This window comes from Macaca nemestrina, chromosome 18, assembly GCF_043159975.1.
Source record: "Macaca nemestrina isolate mMacNem1 chromosome 18, mMacNem.hap1, whole genome shotgun sequence".
NCBI lineage: Eukaryota > Metazoa > Chordata > Mammalia > Primates > Cercopithecidae > Macaca > Macaca nemestrina.
In genome coordinates this window covers 10,192,230-10,217,764 of record NC_092142.1, presented here as the reverse complement: position 1 = coordinate 10,217,764, position 25,535 = coordinate 10,192,230, and the positions used below count along the sequence as shown (strand labels likewise).

At 41.3% G+C, this 25,535-nt stretch overlaps 1 protein-coding gene and 1 long non-coding RNA gene across 6 annotated transcripts in view; one reads left to right on the top strand and one right to left on the bottom strand.

Moving 5' to 3' along the window:
* Positions 1-25,535, bottom strand: part of LOC105467785 (uncharacterized) — a 74,032-nt gene that overhangs the window by 2,956 nt on the left and 45,541 nt on the right. For both annotated transcript variants that reach the window (XR_011616304.1, XR_003014991.2), the window contains exon 4: positions 9,945-10,146. This is a non-coding gene — a long non-coding RNA (uncharacterized lncRNA). The remainder of the gene's footprint in view (positions 1-9,944; positions 10,147-25,535) is intronic.
* The window catches only part of LOC105467787 (glutamate ionotropic receptor NMDA type subunit 2A), a 444,595-nt gene that overhangs the window by 379,849 nt on the left and 39,211 nt on the right, over positions 1-25,535 (top strand). For all 4 annotated transcript variants that reach the window (XM_071084110.1, XM_011717503.3, XM_011717504.3 and 1 more), the window contains one exon: positions 6,177-6,364. In XM_071084110.1, coding sequence (XP_070940211.1) covers positions 6,177-6,364 — 188 coding nt within the window. The remainder of the gene's footprint in view (positions 1-6,176; positions 6,365-25,535) is intronic.

Genomic DNA, 25,535 nt, shown 5'->3' with positions numbered 1-25,535 from the left:
TCCTCTCCAACATCTTGTATAGGGAGTGGAGACAGAAAGGTGCCATGGACTCCAGTGTGTCAGATGGGATCTCTGTCCTCATCATGGGCAACATCCCACAGTTCTTAGACCTGACCTCTGAACCTCCTGCTACCCAGTGGGAGAAACACAACCCTGGTACCTGGTAGGAACTGAGAATGTGGCACAAAGACAATTTCCTCTTGAAAAAAGGAAGAGAACATGCACCAAGCAGAGAAGAGTAACTGAGTTCCCTTAGCTGTGTGTTCTTAATTGGGCTTTCAGTTGGCTGCTCTTGGTTCTAAGGAACCAGCCCCTCAATGGTGTTCCAAGCCAGTGCTGCCAATACCAGGCTGCAACAAGTCACTCTGCATCCAGCAGTCGCAGCTCAACCCCTCTAAATGCTGTTGGTCCACATTGGACCAATACTCTGACACTGTCTACTATGGAAACTAAGCACTTGAAATATGGCAGATTTCTATTTCAGGTGGCCTTTTTTCTCTTTCTTACCCTCCATCTTCAACAAGAAGCTATGGCCACCTACACCTAAATGTCTTCCGATGGACTGCAGTAGACTATGTTAGGGGCAAGAGTTTTCTATGAAGGTAACTCCAGCCCCTTAGATGACTGTGCGGCTGTTAGGAACGAGACAGATGAAGTGGAACAACCCACCACAACTATTGAAACTCTGGCTGCTCTGGCCCCATCCTTGCCTCTTCTTTCAAAACATTTGGCTTATTTATAGCTAAAATCCCCAATCTGAATTTCCTAAGTAATAGAGTTGCCTCCACTTACTCCACAAGTCTTATGGATAACATGGCTTGGTCACAGTGGTTATGTCAGTTGCCTTTGGTGTCAGACTGCGTAGGTTCCAATGCAACTTTTGACATGTATGGGCTGGGTGATGGTGCTGAGTCACTTTAATGCTCAGTGCTTCAGTTTCTCCATCTGACAATAGGGAAAGCAGTAGTATGCCCATCCCTGCACAAGGAGAAGGACCAAAAAAATATAATAATGCATATAAAGTATGCAGAACTGGATTTCTCCTATAGGATCCATAAAACTGGTGAGCCCCTTTGCCATAAAATCTGAATTTGATCAAATGCATTTATGTGTTTTGAGCATTTGTTTTGTTCTGAGCATTGCACACATACTTTACTTATATCACTTTATTCCCAATAGCCCTTTAAGGGCAAATAATGTTGGCTCTATTTTTCTTTCCTTTTATTTTTCTTTTTTTTGAGATGGAGTTTTGCTCTTGTTGCCCAGGCTGGAGTGCAATGGCGCAATCTCGGCTCACTGCAACCTCTGCCTCCCAGGTTCAAGTTATTCTCCTGCCTCAGCCTCCTGAGTAGCTGGGATTACAGGCATGTGCCACCTCGCCCAACTATTTTTTTTTTTTTTGTATTTTTAGTAAAGACGGGGTTTCTCCATGTTGGTCAGGCTGGTCTCAAACTCCTGACCTCAGGTGATCCACCCACCTCAGCCTCCCAAAGTGCTGGGACTACAGGTGTGAGCCACCATGCCCAGCAAGTTGGATCCATTTTTCATAGAGAAAACTGAGCCTCAGAAATACAGGTGCTTTGCCCAAAGTCCCTGATGACAAACCTCAGAGATTTAGGGGATTTTTATTTCTAACAACGGGAACAATTATTTTTTCCGATAGAAAACAGATCAAAAGTAGACCTTTTGGGTCAGAGCAAGAAGGGAGACCCAGAGTCCTGCTCCCTAAGCCTCCCCCTTGCTTGCCACGGAACATGTAGGGCTGTGCCGTCCACTGCCAATAGTCCATAGGCACGTGGGATCCCCTATGTTAAAATCTAAATCAATGAAATTAAATGAAATCTACAACTCAGTTGCACTAACCATATTTCAAGTGCTCAACATTCATAGTAGACCGTGTCAGAGCATTTCCAGCATTGCAGAAAGTTCTATTGGACAGTGTGGTCCTAGAGGGTTTTATAATATAAAGTCTGGAAATATCACCATGGAGCCCCAGGCTGCCTTAGCCTCTCTGAAACTTTTCTGCTCATAGACAGAATAGGAAAATAATAACAACAATAATAATCATATCTTGCTACTGGATAGTTGTGAGGCCTCAGTGGGATGATGTCTGTAAAATGCTAAGTATTTTATAAAACACCTTGCAGACAATGGCCATCTCTTTTTTTCAAAGTGATTATTAGTGATTCCATTTGCTATTATTTTAATTCATAGTTTGTTCCTGCATCAGTTTGCTCAGGATAATGGTCTGCAGCTCCATTCATGTCTCTGCAAAGGACGTGATCTTGTTCTTTTTATGGCTGCATAGTATTCAATAGTGTGTATGTGCCACATTTTCTTTATCCAGTCTATCACTGGTGGGCATTTAGGTTGATGCTGTGTCTTTGCTATTGTGAATAGTGCTGCAGTGAACATATGTGTGCATGTATCTTTATAATAGAATGATTTACATTCCTTTGGGTATATACCCAGTACAGATCTTTGAGGAATTGCCACACTGCTTTCTACAATGGTTTCACTAAACTACACTCCCATCAACAGTGTATAATCATTTCTCTTTCTTCATAACCTTGCCAGCATCTGTTATTTTTTTGACTTTTTAATAATAGCCCATTCTGACTGGTGTGAGACGGTGTCTCAGACAATGACCATCTCCCTTAAAGGGGACTGTGTATGCCCCAGGTTGTTTTTAAACATGCAGCTATCTGTAGCCATTGTGTGTAGGCCCCAGCTTTCTAGAGTCTAGAAACCAGTTCGTGTGGCCTTACGGTTTCCTTTCTGTGTTGTCATTACTTTGGTTCTGACATGGCCCTAAGATGACAGTCAGGCCATGGAGGGCTGGCCCGTTTGTGCCCCTCCATGGCCAGACCCCTCTGAGAGCATGACCACCAGCCCACCCCAGTCATGCGAATGTGTAATTGCATTGGTCAGAGTCAACCACATCTTTTGCAGCTGTCCTGCCTCTGACTTTTCAGCATTGTGCTTTTACAAACTTTGTTCCCAAAGAAAACTTTCTTTATTCCTTGTACTCATATGTCTGTTTGTTGCTCAGCTCAAAAAGACCTGTCATGAAATATGGTACTGATTGGCAGATGTCTATGCCTGTCCATAAAATACCAACTTAAACTGCTTCTGGACAACTCTCATGTGGTTGCTAGGTACATGGTTAGGTTTCCAGCCCAGCAGCACCTCAGTACACAGTGGCTTAGCAGGTTGGGAGAAGGTTTCACCCCATAAATTCCAACAGAGGGCCTTAATGTTTGAATGTGCCTGTGTGTACGTGTGTGTGTTTATGTTTATTTTTTGAGGAATGGAGAGATGAGTGTTGGGTGGGACTTAGAAAGTGTAAATAAAACCAAGGTTCTGTGTCTCCATGGCAACTTGGATATGGGAAGTATTGACGTTGCAAGTATCTCAGCTTTTTCAAGAGACCAACACCTTCTATGGCCCTAAGTCCTCAGGATACATGTGTTATCCAGAGTTTCAATTTCCCTATGGATAGCCACAGAAGATGTCTATTGGCTCATAGAATCTTAGAATGCCACAGCTGAACAAGTGTCTCAGCAAGACCACAATGACCACCTCCTCTCACAGAGGAGAAACCAGAAATCCAAAAGGAGAAAGTGACTTTCCTTAGGTTGCACCATCATCCTAGCCTAGACTAGAACTCAGGTCCCTTTTACGTACTACTCCAGTGTTCTTGTTACACACCTTACTCCCACGATACACAAATTACTTTTGACCTTGTATAACTCCCCATCCCATATTTCTATAGGTCTCACTATTGCTGGCTGTTTCTCTTGACTTGCTGTCATCAAGCCAAGCTCTAGGTTGCTCTAGGTTACAACTGACAGTTCTAGGTTACCATCACTGTTGCCAATCAGTGCCCAGTTCTCTTCTGCTACTGCTTGATCTGATTCCCTTTAAATACTCTCAGAGCTTAATACCAAGTCTCTGATTCCCCCACCTTGAGATCAAAGCTTCAGAGTGTTTCTATGGATGAGACAAGTCCTACAGTTTTGCGCCACCTCAAACCATTATAGAAACAAAAAAATTAAAATGAAGAACATGGCTGTAAACCTGCCAAATAGTTTTGTTCCCATAGGGAGTCCTTCGGCAGCTGTCTCTGAAAGGATGCAGTATTTCACATCCTCTCTTTGCCATTTTTATTTTTATTTTTTTGCTTCACTGTTTTATGTTTTCTTGTTAAAGAAAGAAAGGCAATAAGGTTGAGAAAGTGTCATGAAATTGAGTCATCTCCAATTTAGTTTTCTTACTCATTTTAGAGTTGAGACGTTCATCCCTGCATTCCACAGTGATCATTTCAGCCTCGTTAAATAACTTTAACATTTGGAAACAATATCCAGGACCACTGATAGGGATCTAATCATAATTAGGGCCTGTAATCCCAGCACTTTGGGAAGCCAAGGTGGGTGGATACTTGAGGCCAGGAGTTCGAGGCCAGGAGTTCAAGTCCAGCCTGACCAACATGGTGAAACCTGTCTCTACTAAAACTATAAAAATTAGCTGGGAGTGGTGGCACACGCCTGTAATCCCAGTTATTTGGGAGGCTGAGGCACGAGAATCACTTGAATCCAGGAGGTGGAGGTGGCAGTGAGCTGAGATCGTACCATTTTACTCCAGCCTGGGCAACAGAGTGAGACTTCATCTGAATAATAATAATATTTAGGCACAATTGTGCCCTTGGAGAGATTACCTGACGCTTGTTTTCTGGGGCATGCATAGGATTTCTAAGGAAATGATAACATTCCACATTTTGAACTGCATGGTGATTTCAAGGATATATACATATGTAAAAATTCATCAAGCATTTTATTGCACATACATTATATCTCAATAAAAATAAGTATATCAAAAAATTTAAAAGTGCTACGTTTATTGACGTGGAAATATATTCACTACGGAATGAGAGAAGAAAGCAATTTGTGAAATAGTTTGTGTGGCATAATCACATTTTCAGGATTAAAACAAGTGTTGGCAAACTACAGCCCATGGACCCATCTGTTTTCCTAAATAACATTTTATTGGAACAGAGCAAAGTTCGTTTATTTACACATTCTCTATGGCTGCTTTGGCACTATGTCTTGGTTTCCAAGGGCAGCCATAACAAAGGAATGCAACCTGAGTGGCTCAAACAACAGAAACGACTGTCTCGCAGCTCTGGAGGCTAGATGTCCAAGATCAGGGCATGTGCAGGACCACGCTTCCACCGAAGGCTCCAAGGAGGGATCTATCTGTTCCAGGCCTCTCTCCTGGCTTCTGGTAGCTCTTGGCTTGCAGCAGCATAACTCCAGTCTTCATATGGTATTCTCCCTGTATGCATGTCCGTGTTCAGATTTCTCCTTTTTATAAGGATGCCAGCCACAGTGGATTAGGGGTTCATCCTACTTCTGTATGAATGTTAGGGGTGGACACAGTGCAGCCCGTAACACCCTAGAACAGCAGAGTTTAATAGCTGCAACAGAGACTGTATGGCTCACAAAGCCTCAACTATTTATTATCTTGTGTTTACAGAAAAAAGTTTGCCAGTCTCTGTGTATGCGTCTTTGTGCATACTCAGTAAAAAGTTTGGAAGGCTGTTCACTAACAACAAAGGTTGCATCTGAGTTATAGAATTATAGGTAGTTTTAATTTTAATGATTTTTAATACTTTTCTGTATTATTTGGATTTTTAAACATTCTGCAATAATTTCTGTATGATAAATAAGCAGCACACATATTTCTCTTGGGAGGAAAAAATACCATTCCTATTTAGTTCCTTTCTCCTTCACATATACTACCACCAAATTCTTCTGCCCCTTAGTGGTTTATTTTGTTCTGATGCAAACCTTTCTAAATAGGCCAGTGTTCTCCACTGTTGGGAGTGTTAAGGACAAACACTTAGCAAACCAGCAAACTCGACTGTTTACTCACTTGGGTATATAGATCCTTCATGTCTTTATTTAGCTGCCTCTTGTAAGTTGGAGAGAAAAGGTTCTGGCTTTTATCTTCTCATTAAAAATAGATCCTTTTATGATGAGGGGATGGAGAGGCCATGAGTCATCATCACCAGCATGAAAGAAAGTGTGTGATGCTTTCAGGATCAGGCCTCAGGAGCCAGACCCCGAGGTGGTACCTGGCCATCCCTCTGACCCCCTGGTTTCTTGTCATTTCAGGAAGCTGGATGCTTTCATCTATGATGCCGCGGTCTTGAATTACAAGGCCGGGAGGGATGAAGGCTGCAAGCTGGTGACCATCGGGAGTGGTTACATCTTTGCCACCACCGGTTATGGAATTGCCCTTCAGAAAGGCTCTCCTTGGAAGAGGCAGATCGACCTGGCCTTGCTTCAGTTTGTGGGTGATGGTAAGACCCCAGGTGACCCCTTTCTTTAGGGGGACTTGAGACCCTCGCACTTGCTCTGTTTGTTCCTGGGCTTCCCAGTAGATCTTTGCATGATGAGTTTGCTCCCTAAAAATATTTACTGAGTTCCTGTCACATGAAACCATGGTTCTTTAGATTGCTTATAATGGAAAGCAATTCTAGATAACTAAATTTAACAAACAAAAGTATTCTAAGGATACAGTCTCTCTCGGGGGATTTAGGAAAGAGTTAAATAGGTTTAGAAAAAGACAGGAGACAGAGCAGTCCTGGTGCCTTAAGTGGGAATTCATAGGCCTTATCTCTAGGGCCGTGGTTCTCAGAGGGTAAAGGGCAATTTTGTCCCCCAGGTGACATTTGGCAGTACCTGGTGACACATTCAGTGATCACGGCTGAGAATCTGCTTGCTGATCTCATGGGTAGAGGCCAGGGCTAGAAGATGCAGGGAAACACCTTACAGGGTTCAGGACAGCCCCCTACATCACAAAACACAGAATTATCCAACCGCACATGTTGGTAGGCTGTGGTTGAGAGACCCTGCTGTACAAAATTACATAACTAGTCTGTAATCAGTCCCAATTTCATTCCAGAGAAAGGATTCCTGATGCATTTTGAGGTCAAAGACTCTTTCCTAGACTCACCAGGCATGACTCAGGGTGGGGTCAGGTTGTACCAACTTGGCAACTCATGTTCTTCTCCCATGGAGGAATGAAGGAAATTCAATCTCTGTTACAGCCTAATGAGACTGTGGCATTTATAGAACTAAACAGCCACTTGGGCTAGCTGTGTCACCAGAAGCATTTCCTCCTGTCTGCCCTTTCTGCTTCATAGCTGGTAATCTCACTGTAGCCCAGAGTTTCCTGGCATGGCCTCTAGAGACTGGCCATGGCTTGGAATGGCAGGTTGGTTTCCTTTTCATTAATAACACTGAGGACATGGAAAAAGCAAAGTCAGCTCAGATAGCAGGTTAACACCAAAAATGAGCTCAGTATGAGGGGGATAGAAAGGCTCAGGCCAGAGGGCAGAAGCACCATTCTAATAGGTGGAGGCTATATTCAGAGATGGTTACTGAATGTGCTATGCTGGGCTAGAGGTGGGAGAGAAAAATCTAGTTACCACTACGGTGAAATGCAATATCAAAATAGGCAGAGGTTAGCTAGTGCATAGGGTTGGTGTGAATTTGAATGAAGTGCACAATTACTTCTGGCTTCTTATCTGCTTTCTATTCACAGAATTAAATCCTAGATTCTCACAGTGCCATCAAGCATGCGAAAGGTGTTTTATATTTAACTCCCAAATAAGAACATCTGAGTCTTTGAATTCCCCTTAGGGCATTCGTACCTTCCTCAGATCACTGGCCATGTTCTCTGTTGTGTAATAATGATTTGTGGCTGTGTTGGTCAGCTTTTTGCTGTGAGATCTTAGAGGCGTACAACAATAAGCATTTCTTTTCCTCATGGTAGCGCAGGTTGAGTGGAAAAGCTCTGCCTGGGGTGGGGATAGTGCCTCTGCTTCCTGCCACAAGCCCATGATTCAACAGTGTGGTCTCTGCTCCACACGTGTTTATGCTGTGTCTCAGGCTGAAAGGGTAGCAGCTACCTGGGGAAACTCTTTTCCTGGCTATGGCAGAAGCACAGAAAGGAATGCCCAGCTGCACAGGCACATTTCAAGCCGCTGCTTGGTCATGTTCATGTCTGCTAATATCCTTCTGTCCAAAGCAAGTTAGGTGTCCAAGTTCATGGTCAAGGGATTGCGGGTATGCTCTACCTTTCATATGACAGATTTTGAAGTTTTATGGCAAAAGTGTGGACACTGAGAGTATATTGAAGAATTGGGGCCAAATGTTTTGCCTGTCACGGGGGTGGATAAACACCCTTACAGGGGGTGAACTACTCAGCAAACAGGAGTCTTGTTTCCAGCATTAAAACAAAACACTGAACATCACAGGTAATTGGTCAATAAAGGGTTGAATGAATAAATACGTGTGTAGATGAATGGTTGATATTAAGATGTATTTCATTCGGCAGGAAACTTTTAAATGTGATAGGTATCTGTCAAATAAGTGAGTTCTAACTCTAGCCCCACCCACCATTGGTGTCATTCTCGAACCATCTATTATAAAACAGCTAACATATTTAGGGACTTGGATATGTCAATCATCATACTGGATGCATTACATATGTTCCTCAATGTAATCTTCATAACTTTATGAGGTTAAATGTTGCTTATTCCCACTTTACAGAGGAGGAAATTCAATCTCAGAGGGCAAATCCCCTAGCTAGTAAGGGGCAAAGCTTCTACTTCAGGGACCTTCCTCTGGAAGGGGACCAATTAGGGAAGACTGTTGTTACATTTAATTCTCTAAGATATCTATCAAAGATGACTAATTCAACTCTTGAGATGTGTAAATCCTTTAGGAAGGAGTAATTTAGTGCACATCTGAACTAAATCTGTTGCATTTACAAATACTTCTGTGAAAGAAGTGATCTTTTTTAGCCTCAGTTTATTCATCTGTGAAAGGATACATAAATATTTACCAATAAGGTTGGTGTGAAGATGAAATGGGAGAATACATGTCAAGTGCATAGCTTAGCATAGACCCTGTAACATAGAAGTGGTTCAATAAATGTTAGCCATCACCATCGTTGTTACAGAAAAGGGGTGCTGATGTAGATCTCAAGAGAGGGTTCTTGGATCTCATGCAGGAAAGAATTCAGGGCGAGTCCATGGAGTAAAGTCAAAGCAAGTTTATTAAGAAAATGAAGGAATAAAAGAATGGCTACTCCATAGACAGAGCAGACCCAAGGGCTGCTGGTTGCCCATTTTTATGGTTATTTCTTGATGACATGCTAAACAAGGAGTGGATTATTCATGCGTCCCTTTTTTAGACCATGTAGGGTAACTTCCTGACATTGCCATGGCATTTGTAAACTGTCATGGCGCTGGTGGGAGTGTAGCAGTGGGGATGACCAGAGGTCACTCTCTTTGCCATCTTGGTTTTGGTGGGTTTTGGCCGGCTTCTTTACTGCAACCTGTTTTATTAGCAAGGTCTTTATGATCTATATCTTGTGCCCACCTTCTATCTCATCTTGTGACTTAGAATGCCTTAAGCCATTTGGGAATGCAGCCTAGTAGGGCTCAGCCTCATTTTACCTGGCTCCTATTTAAGATAAAGAGTTGTTCTGGTTCACACACCTCTGATATCATTATTATCATTATCATCATCATCACCATCACCATCATCATCACCATCAGTCATTATCATCATCATCATCATGACCAATGCCATCATCCTCATTACCACCATCATCACCACCATCATCATGGCCGTCACCACCACCCTCCTCCTCCTCTTCATCCTTCTCCTTCTCATCATCACCATAGTTGCCTGTGCACTACTCTAGTATCAAAAAACTTCTTTAGTGTTGCACTGGCAATAATATAGTCAAGTTAGTAACATAGAAACAACGTTTGTGGTGCTAAACATAAAAGGTCTTCTTTGCATCAAATAAAAAATAAACAGTAAAAGCATCCAGATGGGCCAGGGGTTTGTTGATATACTTACAGAACATCTAGGTTCTCATAGATATTTTCTGTTCTGGCTCATTGCCTTCCTGGTCAGACTGTTGGGTTTGGGAAGTGTGTCTTTTCAGCTTCCTCTCTTGAGGCCATCTGGAGGCAAAGACTTGGGAGAGAAAATGCCATTGCTCCAGGGGGTGTCTCCAGATGATCTTCCCGGAAAGCCATGACCAATTCTGAATGTCTCTCTAGGAGTAAATACATGAATTAACACAGCTGCATAAATATTTCACTTATCGTATGCAGCTTCAGCAGGATTAATTATGCTCTAAAATTAGATGTGTAAAGAGCACAGTGCTGAGCAGTACCTAATTATTTATCTAGAATGGAGTGTTTATCTCTTGTTATACAGTAGCTTCAGTGGACGATTATGAGTCTAATGAGTGTCAAAAGTATAAAAATTTTCCTAATGAGCTGTGTAAATATAACCTTTGAATGGAGTGTTTGGTTATTGAGGGAACCTCTTACGTGAAGCCTGCCACGCATTTCCCTAGAAAAAAGACTGCTCATCTGCCTGGAAGCATACACAAGATCCTAGCAAGATATGGCCTTCCTTTTCCCATCTAATTGTCTGTGGTCTTTCTAAAATGATAGAGTGCACCATGGCATCTTTGAGTCTCAGTCCTGGAGTAGCAGTGCTCATTGGCATTTTCCGGCATTGATCAGCATCGATACCCAACACTTACTGAGAAACAGATGCCTTCGTAGGCACTGATGTTCTAAGAAGGGGATGTCATGGTCTTTTTCTTCTTACCCTCAATGAATTTACAGTCCAGTAGGTTAACAGATGTATAAATGCAAAACATCTTATCCTAAAATTGAAACGTGTCTAGTAATTCACATATATAAATTTATGTCATATATGTATATATACACATATGTAGACATAAATACATATATACATACATGTGTTATATATGTGGTATATATTCTTATGTATGTATATGTATATACATATATATTCTTCTTAAGTGTGTTGGGTAGATGATAGAGTGGTCAAGGAGAAATACAAGACATAACTAGTATCTTTAAATATAAGAATAAAGGACAGAATGATTCATAAAGAAAACAAGTGTGGCAAGATTTAGACAAAAAATAGAATGGGCCAGGGTTCATAGAAGCCTCTGCCATTTATTCATCCAGCACCCAGCAACTCTTTATTGAGTACCTCGATTCTGCTTGGTCCCTAAAAGGTGACACTTGAGTGAGAACCTGAAGACTGGGTAAGCCTTGGACTTAAAGAATGGCATTTCTGGCTTTGAAGTAAAGGTGAACAGAGGATCCCATAGGTCCCATCTATCTCATACATTTTGTGATTTTCAAAAAAATGATTCTGGGATTTGAAGAAGCAGAAGAAAGACCATAAAGGTCAAACCCTTCTGATATCTAGGGACCAGAAAACAAGATACCAAGAAGAACAAGAATGCCTAATTTTATTGTTCAGACACAAATGGTGCTGAGAAAAAGGAGAGAAAAAAATTGTTTTGGGGCCTCTCATCTATGGTTCAGCATTATGCCAAGCACATCACATGTAATATCCTAGTAAGCCTTTATATAACATTCTGAAGTATCTCTTAGTATCTCCATTCCACAAAGCAGGACAATGAGGCTCCAGTGGGTCAAGTGAACTGCAGCAGAGCTTCTTTAGCTTTACCATGAGCAAGAATCACCTGGGGATCTTCCTAAAACAAAGACTCTGTTTCAGTGGGTCTAGGGTGGAGCCTGAGACCCAGCATTTCTAACAAGCTCCCGGGTGATGCTGATGCTACCAGCCAATGGACAACACCCTGTTCAGACTTTTATAGAGGTAACAATTGGCTCTAGTTCATCTGAGTCCAATTCTGATCATTTTTCCACTAAACCAAGCTGCAAGGAGAAACCTGGGTTACAGGCGGCCGGGTCAGCTTCGCTATAAGTAATACTTTTTAGCATTGAGAAACATTTAATCTTCTTTGTATTTAGCTCAGTTTTAATGGTTGTGGATTTATTTTTAAACTCCAGTATACATTACTCGTCCCTGACATCTAGTCTGAGTTCATATAACACATAAAATTAGATGTATATGTTATATATTTTTAAAATTATGTATATGGTATATTCAATTGCACCTATATCATATTTAGGTGTATATAATAGATTATATATATATTATATATATAGTATATGTGAAATATTCTAAAGATATGGCACATATATCTCTCTCATTGATATTATATTAGGCTAGGTGCAGTGGCTTGTGCCTGTAATCTTAACTACTCAGGAGCGTGAGGTGGGAGGATTGCCTGAATCCAGGGGTTCAAGATCAGCCCAGGCAACATAGCAAAAACCCATCTCTACAAAAACAATTTTAAAAATTAGCTGAGCATGGTGGTACATGCTTGTAGGCCCACCTACTCAGGAGACTGAGGCAGGAGGATTACTTGAGCTCAGGAGTTTGAGGCTGCAGTAAGCCATGATCATGCCACTGCACTCCAGCCTGGGTGACAGAGTGAGACCTCGTCTCCAAAAATAATAACATGAATAGAGTGACCAATTCAACCAATTTTGCCCGGACTCTCCAAGTTTTAAAACTAGTGACTGACCCTTGTTATATCATATTTGGACATATAATCATATGTTAAATATTTGAAAGATACAGATACACACACACACAATTTTAGTTCATCAGGTTCCCTCTGTTCCTTTTGTACTGCAACTTTTGCCAGCAATAATTCAGACTGGAGAGGACCACAAACCCTGCTCTCATGTTAATAAGGAGCCTTGCTGCAATGGACTCTAGAGCTTTAAAAGCACCGTTCAGCATAATGATGCTCACAGATCTTGGAGTCGGGGAGCCTTGGCAGGGAAGTCGATGGAGAAGCTCACTTTCTCCCTCTGAGTGGGTCAGTGTTGGCATCCTGAGTCCTTTTTTTGTTGGTCACTCTTCCACTGAAGCATACAAGATAGCTTTTGACAGCAGGGGACCCCATGCTGGCAGACAGAGTAGAGAGTGTTTGTGTGGTTACAGAAGTCCTTGTATCTAATTAGAATTCTCATAAATTGCTCTGGGCCACTGGATGGGTTGCTAATATCCTCAACACTGCCCTTGATCAGCTTCCCAGCTTAATATCTTTGGGCTGACATCCGAGTCTAGGGTAGAGCTGGACAGTCCCACAGCTCAGGCAGTGATGACCACACATGCGTCCATCCTGAGGATGGCATATGCCTGAGAGGCCTTCACAGCCAGTCTTCTTGGGGCTGGCTTAGGAATGGTATGGCAGTGTGGATTGGGGAAATCCTTGAATGCCCCTTACCCCTGAATATTTTTTCCATTCAACTTTGTACAGCATCCAAAATTTCACCATTTGAAATTTTTTTTTAGATAAGTGTGGATTGCTGCATGCAACACCCTGTAAAAATGGAATTCCTCCTTCCTTCTTTTCCTAACCCCATTTCCTGATTTGACATCTCATCCATCCTTCAGCCTCTGTGCTCCTCTGTGAAGACTCCCATAAAGACCTCTAAGCTGGATACCCTGCCTGTGAACTCCGTTATCTCCATGTTTGTGGCATTTAGCAAAGCAAGAGAGGTGAAATAAGTAAGATGAAGGTTCTGCAGTTTCCTAGTAGTGTGACCTGGGGCAAATTAATTTCTTAGAGTCTCAGTTTTCTCATTTTAAAATCAGAATTCTTTAAGAATTAAGTATGAAAATAAACATAAAGAAGCTAGCCCTGTGCCTGGCACACATTAGATGCCATTGTTGACCTCTCCATGTCCGCTAGCCACTTGAGTGCACTACATTATAGGTTCTTTGAGGGCATACACTATCCGTGTCCATCCTTGTTGCTATTCCCTTACTGCAGGACTCAGTGGAGCTTGGCATACAGCGGGTACATAAACAAAACTTGTTTAATGAATGAAAAAATGAATGAATGAAGTAGAAAATACTGCAGATATACTTTTGCAAGACTTATGTCATCAATTTAATATCTGCTCTAATGAAAGGGACCATATTTTCTGTAGAAAGGACACTAGATACCTCTAGAGAGATGCAAGGAGGTAATCACTGAATTACTGCCAAACTTTTGACAGTCTTTCCAAGCATCTTACCACTGTATTAACTACAAGATAGAGGCAAATTCCTCCATTGTCTTACTTGTATATTATAATAGTCAAATATCCCTATATTAAGCTCTTTAATGCAATATATGCAATATGCATATCAGGCATATCTATGCATATATGTAATATGTGCAATATGATGTATATAACCAACAGAATTATATATTCCCTGGCTTTTACAACTGTATTGGATCATAAATTGCTGCTTAGTCCAGTAATAGGGAAACCCGAAGCCAGAGAGGGGATACGACCTCACCTAAGGATGCAGTGAAGCAGTGCAGAGTTGAGGCTCAAACCCAGGTTCTCTGCCTCCCAGACAAATTATATATTAGAAACAAAATAAAGGGAACACAAAACCAGTGATGATCCTTTGTTCTGTTTCTTTGGGAAAGACTTAACCTCTGCAGTAGGAGTAAGGGTCATAGAGGACAGTTGGGGTATCTCCAGGCATATTGGTCAGCAGCCCTATCCAAATCATAAAGCTTCCAGTAGAATGAGCCTTGCTGTCTCCCAGGAGCCCCTCCTTCCCTGCAGCACAGTAGAGGCAAGAGATAGGAGAAACAGTGTGGACTCCAAAGCACATGCTTTGTTTATTTCAGGCAAGACTGCATACTTATGCGGGGGACAGTAGGCAAGTTTCATGTCCATAATGTTCCCGGGCACACACCCTTGGTTTATGTCTTTCTTTGACAAACCAGCCCTGTTCACAGCTTCTCCCTTTCTTCCATGCAAACCTCTTCCAAACTCTAGCTCTAATCCCTTCCCTAAGGAGGAGCTTGTGAAATAAAACTGTGTTGCTCTACCCTTGATTTTTGCTGTACTTCACTGATGTGGTTTTGTTCATTGCAATGTCATTATGTCATTAGCATGAATAGAGAATTCTAAAACCCCAACAACCAGGAGTGATAATTGCACAGTTGTCTTAGCCAGACCCTTTGCCAAACTGGATCGAGCTCCTACTGTGTCCTTTGCTAAACTTGCTACTGCAGTCCTAAGAATTTAAACACTCAAAAGCGTCCTCCTTAATTTATTTGTGTGTGTGTGTGTGTGTGTGTGTGTGTGTGTGTGTGTTTCATATATCTTATCAACCAAGGTTTGTTTTCCAAATTCTCTAACCTTAGACAGGAATTCAGGTGTTCCCACATAGTAGTCAGCAACATAAGTCAGAACTCATGATTCTTCCATGTCCACCAGATCTAGGGAGGGTTCTGGAATATGGGATTCAGTCTCTTTAATCAAGAACCTGGGAGAGAGTGGCCAGGAACTTCAGGGGCCCAGAAATTAGGACCATGAGGCTGAAATCTGTGCTTTATTCTGCTGGTTTATGATGAAGAGGGTGACCAAGATAAAGTGTATTTCCTTTAGCATTTATCAAAACCCATGACCCAAATCCCACTTACTGCCTGGTTTTGAAAATAAAGTTTTATTGAAACCCAATCGCATGTAAAGCCCAGTCATTGCAATAGAAACTGTAAGGCCTGCAAAGGCCAAAATGGTTATTATCTGGCCCTTTACAGAACATGTTTGATGGCACCTAGTCTAGACTGTCTGGAGCGAGATAAGAAGGGCAGAGAAGGCCGGGCGCAGTGGCTCACGCCTGTAATCCCAGCACTTTGGGAGGCTGAGGCAGGTGAATCAGGAGTTCAAGACCAGCCTTTTCAATACAGTGAAACCCTGTCTCTTCTAAAAAATACAAAAATTAGCCGGATGCGGTGGCGGGTGCCTGTAGTCCCAGCTACTCAGGAGGCTGAGGCAGGAGAATCACTTGAACCCAGGAAGTGGAGGTTGCAGTGAGCCGAGATGGTGCCACTGCACTCCAGCCTGGGCAACAGAATGAGACTCTGTCTCAGAAGAAAAGAAAAGAAAAAAATAAAATAACAGAGTCAAAAAGTAAGGAAAGAGGGGAGAAAGGAAGAGATAGCAAAAAAAAAAAAAAAAGGAGTAAAGGGAGAGAGAGGCAAAGAAAGAAGGAGTGGGAGAGGTAAGAGACGTTTGCTAAATGGTAGTTTAGGCAGTGTTTAGCCTGTGCCTCCACAGAGCAAGCTGGTTTTATTAGATTGAGAATTAGCCATGTTGCAGATGAAACTGAAGATGTCTCAGAGCCGTCCCTGCTTCTCCTCGGCTCCAGTGTGTTAGTACAAAGCACAGACCACCGGGTGACTCACTCCTGCCTCGGAGATGTCTAATCTGTCTTTTGATGGCTTCCCTGCCAGCAATTCTTCCTGACATAGGTCCCTGTGTCCTCAGATGACTCAGCAACACCCATTACAACCAGCAGCCTCAGCCCAATTAAAGAGAGAAATGCAAAATAAAAATGGACAGGAGAGGAATTGCAGAGCATCTGAAAACCTCGTTTAAGAGGATGGGACAGTTTTCCATTTCTCCACATGGAAGTAGTTCAACAGCTACCATGATTGTTATAGATATTTATCATAATAAGTAACACTTATGAGAAGGATAACTACACGTCACAAAAATCATCTCATTCCTTTATGTTTTTATCCACAAAAAGAGTCAAACTCTGTAAAATATTCGAAGAGATCTATTCTGAGCCAACTGTGAGGGCCATGACCCATGACACAACCCCCCAGGAGGTCCTGAGAACAAGAACATGTGCCCAAGGTGGTCGGGCTACAGCCTGGTTTTACACGTTTTAGGGAGACAAAAGACATCAATCAATACATGTGAGGTGTGCATTGGTGCAGTCTGATAGGGCAGGATAACGTGGTGTGGGGTGGGGGAGTGGGGCACAAGTGAAAGGTAGAGTCAAAGTCCAAAGATTTTCTGATTTGCAATTGGTTGAAAGAGTTAAATTATTATAGAAAGGCCTGGAATCAAGAGAAAGGAGTTTCTGGGTTAAGAGAAGGGATTGTGGAGACTACAGTTCTCAGGTGCGTGAAGCCTCAGTGTTTTCTGTTCAGACCTCTAAAAGACCCTGGCCTCTCAGTCTCTTCAAGATCAGGAGGGCCTGGAATGGGGAAAGATCTTGTTATGTTAATAGAGAATATATATAGATGCAATTTTCCACAAGGATGGCTTTGCAGGCCATTTTAAAATATGGCAAAGAAACATATTTGGGGGTAAAATGTTTTGACTTCCTTCTTTATCTGTCATGTGATGTTCTCCCAGAGTCAAGTTGGAAACTAAGCCATGTTACATAGCATGGAATAAAACCCCTCTGATGAGACTTTACGGTTTGGAGGGTGTGACTCTTCAGGCCCCTTAGATAGGACTTTGGGCAAGAGAAGAAAATGGTCAGAGTTTAGTCCTTATATTAATTTCATTTGCTCCTCACAATGACAAAATGACATGGAGTTATGATTATTCATTCCTATTTACATATGAGGAAACTGAGTCACAGGTCAGTTAAGTAAGGTGTCCAGGATTATCCAGCTAAGTGGGAGATCTGAGATTGGTACAATTGATACCTACGCAGGAGGGCGCCAGGATCTTTGCTTTAACCTTTATGTGATATTACTTCTTTAGCTGCTATAAACCCTCATAGACATCTTGGAAGACAGGTTTTCTCATCTGGAAAGGGGCAAGGCTGTGATTTAAACACAGGTAGGTCACACCCCAGAGTCAGTGCTCCTTCCTCTTTTACTAATGAAACAGCATCATTCCCCTGCAGATGGTACTGGGCAAAATCGCTTAGCAACAGAAGTTTAGGGTGGGAGAGAAAGTGACCTACACTTTTTTTCCGTTGTTCCATGGTGAAGGAGACTCGTCCATGCCTCAGGCCCCAGCACCATGGGAGCAGGCCCAGCCTAATTTTTGAGATCATTCGACCCTGCCAGTTTGGGGAAAACTAAGGACCCAGAAGCAAGAGATGAGAAGGAATGAAACAAGGACAGAATGTAATTAAGAGAAGTCAGATGTTTGGCCTCGATACAGGCTTGCAAAGCAGCCTCTCCAGGTTCACAAAGACCTGTCTTGGTTGCTGGAATTGCTTGTTCCCCACAGAGCTTCTTGGAGCTGCATAATCTCCAGAATTTCAGAAAGTTATTGTTCCTTGCTAAACGTGTTTTAATCAAATTGAGACTTCAAAGGCAGAAATCACAGTTGGGCATGAGCTGGGCTAGTCTGTAAATTACTAACTTTCTAATCAAGTTAGGAAGAACTGGGTGCCATTGACAACCCCTTTCCCATTTATTCACCCATTTGTTCATTCATTCATTCTCCCCTCTAGTCATTGATTCAACAAAGAACAACTGAGCAGATTTTAAACTCCAGGTGGTGGGATATAAAAATGATTAAACACTCCTGCTCTATTGCCCTTGCATGTGGAGATGCTTTTGACATTTTTGATCCAATAGAATCACTTGGCAAGCCAAACGAAAATACAGACACCTAACTTTCACCTCCTGTGGGGTATTTCTACATCCTTTCTGGATGATTCTAATGCACATTAAGGTTTTTTTTTTTTTTTAATTGAAACTTATACTTTTTATCTAGTGTTCTAATTTGAATCTCCATGTACATAATTTTGTAATATTTTGTAACTTTTAAGTGAAAATTCTTAAAGCAGGCATTTGCTCCCTTTGCACACACATACACACACACACACACACATATATATATATATATATATATTTTTTTTTGAGATAGAGTTTTGCTCTTGTTGCCCAGGCTGGAATGCAGTGGTGTGATCTCAGCTTACTGCAACCTCCGCTTCCTGGGTTCAAGCGATTCTCCTGCCTCAGCCTCCTGAGTAGCTGGAATTACAGGCACCCACCACCACGCCCAGCTAATTTTTGTATTTTTAGTAGAGAAAGGGTTTTGCCATGTTGGCCAGGCTGGTCTTGAACTCCTGACCTCAGGTGATCTGTCTGCCTCCGCCTCCCAAAGTGCTGGGATTACAGGTGTGAGCCACCGTGCCCAGTCATATAATCCTTTTTAAAAAACTGGAAGTTCATGGGTACATGTGCAGGTTTGCTATATAGGTAAACTTGTGTCATGGGGGTTTGTTGTACAGATTATTTCATCACCCAGGTATTAAGCCTAGTACCCATTATTTGTTTTTCCTGATCCTCTCCCTCCTCCTATCCTCCAACCTCCATTAGGCCCCAGTGTGTGTTGCTCCCTTCTATATATCCATGTGTTCTCATCCTTTAGTTTCCACTTGAAAGTGGGAACATGGGGTATTTGGTTTTCTGTTCCTTTGTTAGTTTACTAAGAATAATAGTCTTCAGCTCCATCTATAAGGTTTAAGAATCACTCTTTTTTTTTTAATTTATTTATTATTATTATACTTTAAGTTGTAGGGTACATGTGCATAACGTGCAGGTTTGTTACATACAATATTTACCATTTAGAAACATTTTATCCTCTGATTGACAAATGCTGAGTACAAACATCTCTGGCCATCCAATCACTCAGTTGCGGTCTATAATATTGAAACTTTGCCCTGTGTTTTATTCATTCTTTTTCTCTCAGGGCTTCTAATTAGGTTTACACAGAGACCTTGGTGATTGTGAACACTAGAGGCATAAATGGTTTGGCACTTCTAAGCATCAGTCCACATGCCAACCACAATAAAGAACATAGGAGATATGAGGGTAGGCTATGAATGGAAGACATAGTCAGATAAGCTTTAATGTTAAGCTTCCTCATTCAGGAAGGATCGAAATAGACATGAAAGCCTTTATTGCTTCCAAAGATTTCATTTTCATTTATTGACTATAATAACAGTGTTAAAAATAAAGCAGGCAAAACTGAAAACCCCACATTTGGGCAAAGACTGAGCCAGCACTTCTATCAATTAAATCGGATCTGGAACTAGATTTGGACACAATGGCTCTCCTGATTCCTTATACATGTAGACGGGGTCTCATTTGAAACCATGGGGAAAGTGCGGCTAAAGACCATTGATTGAGTCTAATTTTTTATATGGATTTCATTATTGCTCCCATGTACATGGATGACCTTTGCATGCACGTAAACATCATGTATACACAAGGATAATATACTGATATAGATGGCAGAAGGGGGTGATCATTAATAACCATTTTGATGCACCAACAACTAAGTCACTTTTACTCTCCTATGACCTAAAAACTGTCTAGGGCAAACAATTTATTCAGACATGCAACGTTTTTAAAGAAGAAAAATGTCAGTTCTAAGCATAGATTAGCAATAAAGGACTTAACTGCTTCTCCATTGGCCTGTGACCAGCTGGTACCATAAAAATTAGACTTGTTTATTTCCCTCCTAATTTTAACTAGAGACATATTTGGAATAATAATGGAACAGTACTTACTTAAGAAACAGATAAAATCCATAAATTTCCTGGAGAGCCATTGACTCTTCCTCAGTGTTAAAACTCCAGGGGATTTTATCTGCGTAAATTTGCAGTGATTTCCCTAACAGGCCTGTTGAGATTCAGAATCTTAGTGTCTGTTATCAATCCAACACCAGGATTAGTACAAGGTCAGCATGCCAGGCCCGTGCCTGACAAGCAGTGAATTGCTCAAACCAGGGAAAGTCAAATGTCAAGAGAACCATCAAAGTGGAAATAAGACATAATGAATGGCTTGTTGGTAAGTCAAACATTGATGTCACATAGGCTCGTGCAAGATTTATGGGATGGATAAAGAGTGGCCCCAAATCCCTCTCAGTCTATATTTTTTAAACGCTTTCATTTGGAAAGGCAATGTATTATATATACAGTGGTCCCTCAGTATGGTGAAGGATTGGTTTGAGGACCTCCTACAGACACCAAAATCTGTGGATGCTCAAGTTCCTGATATAAAATGGTATAGCATTTGAATATAATCCACGCACATCTTTTCTTATACTTTAAATCATCTCTAGTTTACTTATAATACCTAATGCAATATAAATGCTATCTAAATAGTTGTTACACCATATGGTTTAAGAAACAATGACAAGAAAAAAAAGTCTGTATTCGTTTAGCGCAGACACCATTTTTTCCCCAAAATATTTTCAATCCATGATCATTTGAATTCACAAATACAGAAAGGGCTGACTGTACATATAATCACCCCGACCTGCAACTTTAACATAATTATTTTTAATTTAGATATTATCTCCTGATCCCTGTTGCTTGCAGACACATTTCTTTAAATAATTATAATTATTGGTTAGATACACTTTTATATTCCATGATTTTTCACTTATTATTACATTTTAAGCATTCTTATGTAACTACATTATCTGCTTTCAAAATTATTTTGATTTTTTGCATAAAGTATCATCTTTATTAAACCAGAAACCATTACATTATTTTCCAAATGCTACATATTTTGGTATTTTGCTAGTATAGATAATGATGGAAGAAATATCTTCATGCCTATTTCTTTTTTCTTTTGAACTATTTGCAACGAACCCTTAGATGTCGAATTTAAAGGGTTAATAGTTCTAAAGATCTCTAGGAGTCTTGATATATAGCGTCATATTGATGCCTAAAAGGTTTGTTTCCTCTGGATGCAGTGACTCATACCTGTAATCCCAGCACTTTAGGAGGCCAAGGTAGAGGGATTGCTTGAGCCCAGGAGTTCAAGATCAGCCTGGGCAACATGGTGAGACCCCATCTCTACAAAAAATAAAAACATTATCTAGGCATAGTGGCATGCACCTGTGGTCCCAGCTACTTTGGAGGCTGAGGTGGGAGGATTCCTTGAGCCTGGGAGGTTGAGGCTGCATAGAGCATTGTTCCTTCCACTGCACTCTAGCATGGGTGACAGAACAAGACCCTGTCTCAAAGAAAAAAAAGTTTTGTTCCCATCTAAAGTACTAGTAATAGTGGATCAACCCCCATCTCTACTAAAAAATACAAAAAACTAGCCGGGCGAGGTGGCGGGCGCCTGTAGTCCCAGCTACTCGGGAGGCTGAGGCAGGAGAATGGTCTAAACCCGGGAGGCGGAGCTTGCAGTGAGCTGAGATCCGGCCACTGCACCCCAGCCTGGGCGACAGAGCAAGACTCTGTCTCAAAAAAAAAAAAAAAAATAGTGGATCAACATACCAATGTTACCACGATCTAGCAGCATTAGGCATTACAGTTCTTTTTGCTATTTTAGAAGGTACAACATGCTATCTCTTATATATAAATATAAAAAGTTATTTCAAGTTTCATGTTTTGATTGGTTAAATCAGAATTCTGCAAACTATGGCCCATTGTGTGTTTTTTATAAATAAAGTTTTATTGGAACACAACTACACTCATTCCTGTATTATGTATTGTCTATGGCTGTTTTTGTGCTATAAAGGCAGAGTTGAGTAGTTGTGATACAGACCGTATGGCCTATAGTGCTGAAAATATTTACTAATTGGCCCTTTACATAAAAAAAAAAATTACTGACCTCTGGCTTAAACAATAAAAGTGACATGTTCTTTTGAAACAATTCCAACAATTGGAAGAATTTAACTAAACATGACTCATATCCCCTTATCCTTAAAGAAATTTTCTCTTTTTGTAAGCAAGTTTCACACTTTAAAAAAAAAGTTTTTATTTTTCTCTCTGGTTTAGAAAGTCTGTTTTCTTCAACTTTCCTTATTACCTCACTTAACCCCCAAAGTAAAAGAATAATTATACCTGTACTATGCCACTCACTGTTTTTTTCTATTTGTTACCTTCTATAAACTATGACATACATTCATTATATTACACAAATCCCAATGTCCAGTTAATTTGTATACAGCTGTGCAACTGCTACCCAGATTGAGCTATAAAATGTGAGCAGTATCCTAGAAAGCTTCCTCGTGGCCCCTACCAGCCAGTACTCCCCCCACAAGTAATCAACATTCTGTCCTCCGTGACCATGGGGTGTTTTTTACCTTCTTTTGACCCTCAAATAAATGGTGGAATCATACAACATGTATTCATTGATGTCTTTTATGACATTAATATATATTACTACATGTAATCACAACTCATTGTTTTTTTCATTGCTGGGTGGTATTTTATCATACAAATTTACCCATTTTGCTGTTGATGTGCATTTATATCACTTTTAGTTTTTGTCTGCTTTGGATATTTTTATACCTTTTTTTGTGCACAAAGGAACTTATTGGTTTGGAAATATACCTAGGAATGAAACTGAGGGTAATAGAGCGCATCTACTCAGCTTTAGTAGATACTTTGAACACTGTTCTGAAGACGTAAACCAATTTACATTCCCGCCAGCAGCGCATGTAACTTCTCCAATTTCCAAGTGCTCCTTTTCTACCTTCTGTGAGAGGTAAAGCTGGCTTATGCAACTGAACTCTAGGTGTCTTCATCAGTGGCTGTGTGGTTGGCTGTTGCTGTATGATCATAACCAATCATTCAGAGATCCAGATTCTTTCCCCAACATCCACATTGCCTTATTTTGTGAACTTGGTTCATGTAGCCTGACCTCCGATTTAGCATCAGTACAATAGGGGCAGAGGACTGCGGAGTCTGCCCCACCTACTTTCCTGAGTTAGAATTGATATGTTGCTTTTCTCCCACCCCCATGTGCTCTTCCGCTCATCCTTGGCCACGATCTCACCCCATCTGGTGCCTTAGACTTGGGATAAGGGAGAGGAGGTGAGAGGAGCACCTCCATACCTGGGGAGGGGGAAGATGTCATCAAAGGGAGAGCTGAGAGCTCTCCTAAGTCATAACCCAGCCCTGCACACCACCCCTATTACCCTCTATGGAAAGAAAAACAGGGTCTTCCTTCTGCTTTAGTTACAGATGGTTCTGACAGCTGATATGGGGTCCTTTCTGTAATAAGTTTTATTTCTCACTTTCTGTCCTTCTCCATTCCCCTTCTTCTTTCTCCTCCTTCTCTTCCCTGTCTTCTTTTCTTTCCTTTCTACTCTCTCCTTCTCTTTTCATTCCACAACCAAGTTTCCAGTGCCCATTAAGCTCCTTGTGTATACTAAGCAATGGGGAATAGTGATCAAATGGAATTGATCCATTTTGCTTCTGGATTTTACAGCTTTAGAGAACTTGTTGACAACACTTCAATAAAAAAGAACCTGAAAAGCAGTGAGATCATTTTACTTGCTGAAAGGAAGGAGCTATTTCTTGGCATGTAGAACTGAGCAACACAGCACAGGTTGCCTTGGTATTACAAGTGAAGCATCACACCCAAATGGCTCAAGCCCCTGGCCAGAGATAAGAACTCAGAGGCATCGCCCCCAGCTGGGAGACCAAGCTCCATGCTTTCCCACTACTTCCTTTAAACGGATCATTCAGGCATTTGCCTGCAAACTTAAAGTGACCTGCACCCTATTTCCTTTCATGTACTACTAGTTGCCACATTCTCTCTTTCTCGGGTTGACTCTTCATTCTTGCCTTGTGTGACGCAGGAGCAGAAAACTGTCCTCTTGATTCATTGCACCTTCCCTGCCCAGGATGTGCAAGTAATACATCTTTGAGCTTATTTTCTATATTGTGGTGTATTGAATTTGCATCTTTCATCTGAAGAACTAGAAACTGCTGCAGACTGGGTTTTCCCTTGGGGAGACTACAGGGTTGGGCTTCCAGTGCCAGAGTGATGATCAGGCAGACATAAACTGAACATAGGTCAGACAAGAGCTGCAAGGGCATCGGCAGTTATAAACAAGTTCCTCCTGGGAGAGATCCCCTGGTCATGGATAAGAAAACTAGGCATGAGACCGTCTACCAGGTAAAAGCAGCATCCTGTGAAAGGCACATGTAAACACCCAGATTTACCTCCCCTCATTGACCATTAGGGCAGGGTTGTTAGCTGCTGTAGTACTGGAACCCCAGTTTAGCTAGGGGCTGTCAAAACAGCACGGGATCTGAAGTTATTGCTGTCTTTTTTTTTTCTTAAATCTATATATGTTTAAAACACAAGAACCCCTTTGTGATATTAAAAAGTCCTCATATCCTTCACATAAGTCATCAGGTTTTGAGGACTCTTGATTGAGAAAATATGCAATGGCAAAAAGTCACTATGAATTCATTTGTGCTCACAAATGCATGTGCCTTTTAAGCCATGTCAGCTTCACCATCTTTATTTGTGTGAGGCAAATTGGTTAAGCAGATTCCAGAAGAACCTGGTATATAATAAGATTTCCTGGATTCCTACAAGGTTTCTGCCATCCTACTTCAAAGAATTATATCTCTCCAACTTCATCCAGTAATGGAAAATTGTGACCATGCGTATTATTTGATGTTCGATAGAGTTGTCCAGTCCTCTATTGTTCAATCCTCTTTTTAATTTTTCTTCTGAAAGAGACACTGGTTGGGAAACTGCACAAGTTGTAGTTGGGTTTTTTGGTTTTGTTTTGTTTTGTTTTGTTTTTGTTTTTGTTTTTTTGAGACAGAGTTTCACTCTTATTGTCCAGGCTGGAGTGCAATGGCACAATCTCGGCTCACCACAACCTCCACCTCCCAGGTTCAAGCAATTCTCCTGCCTCAGCCTCCTGAGTAGCTGGAATTACAGGCACCCACCACCACACTCAGCTAATTTTTTGTATTTTTAGTAAAGGCAGGGTTTCACCATGTTGGCCAGGCTGG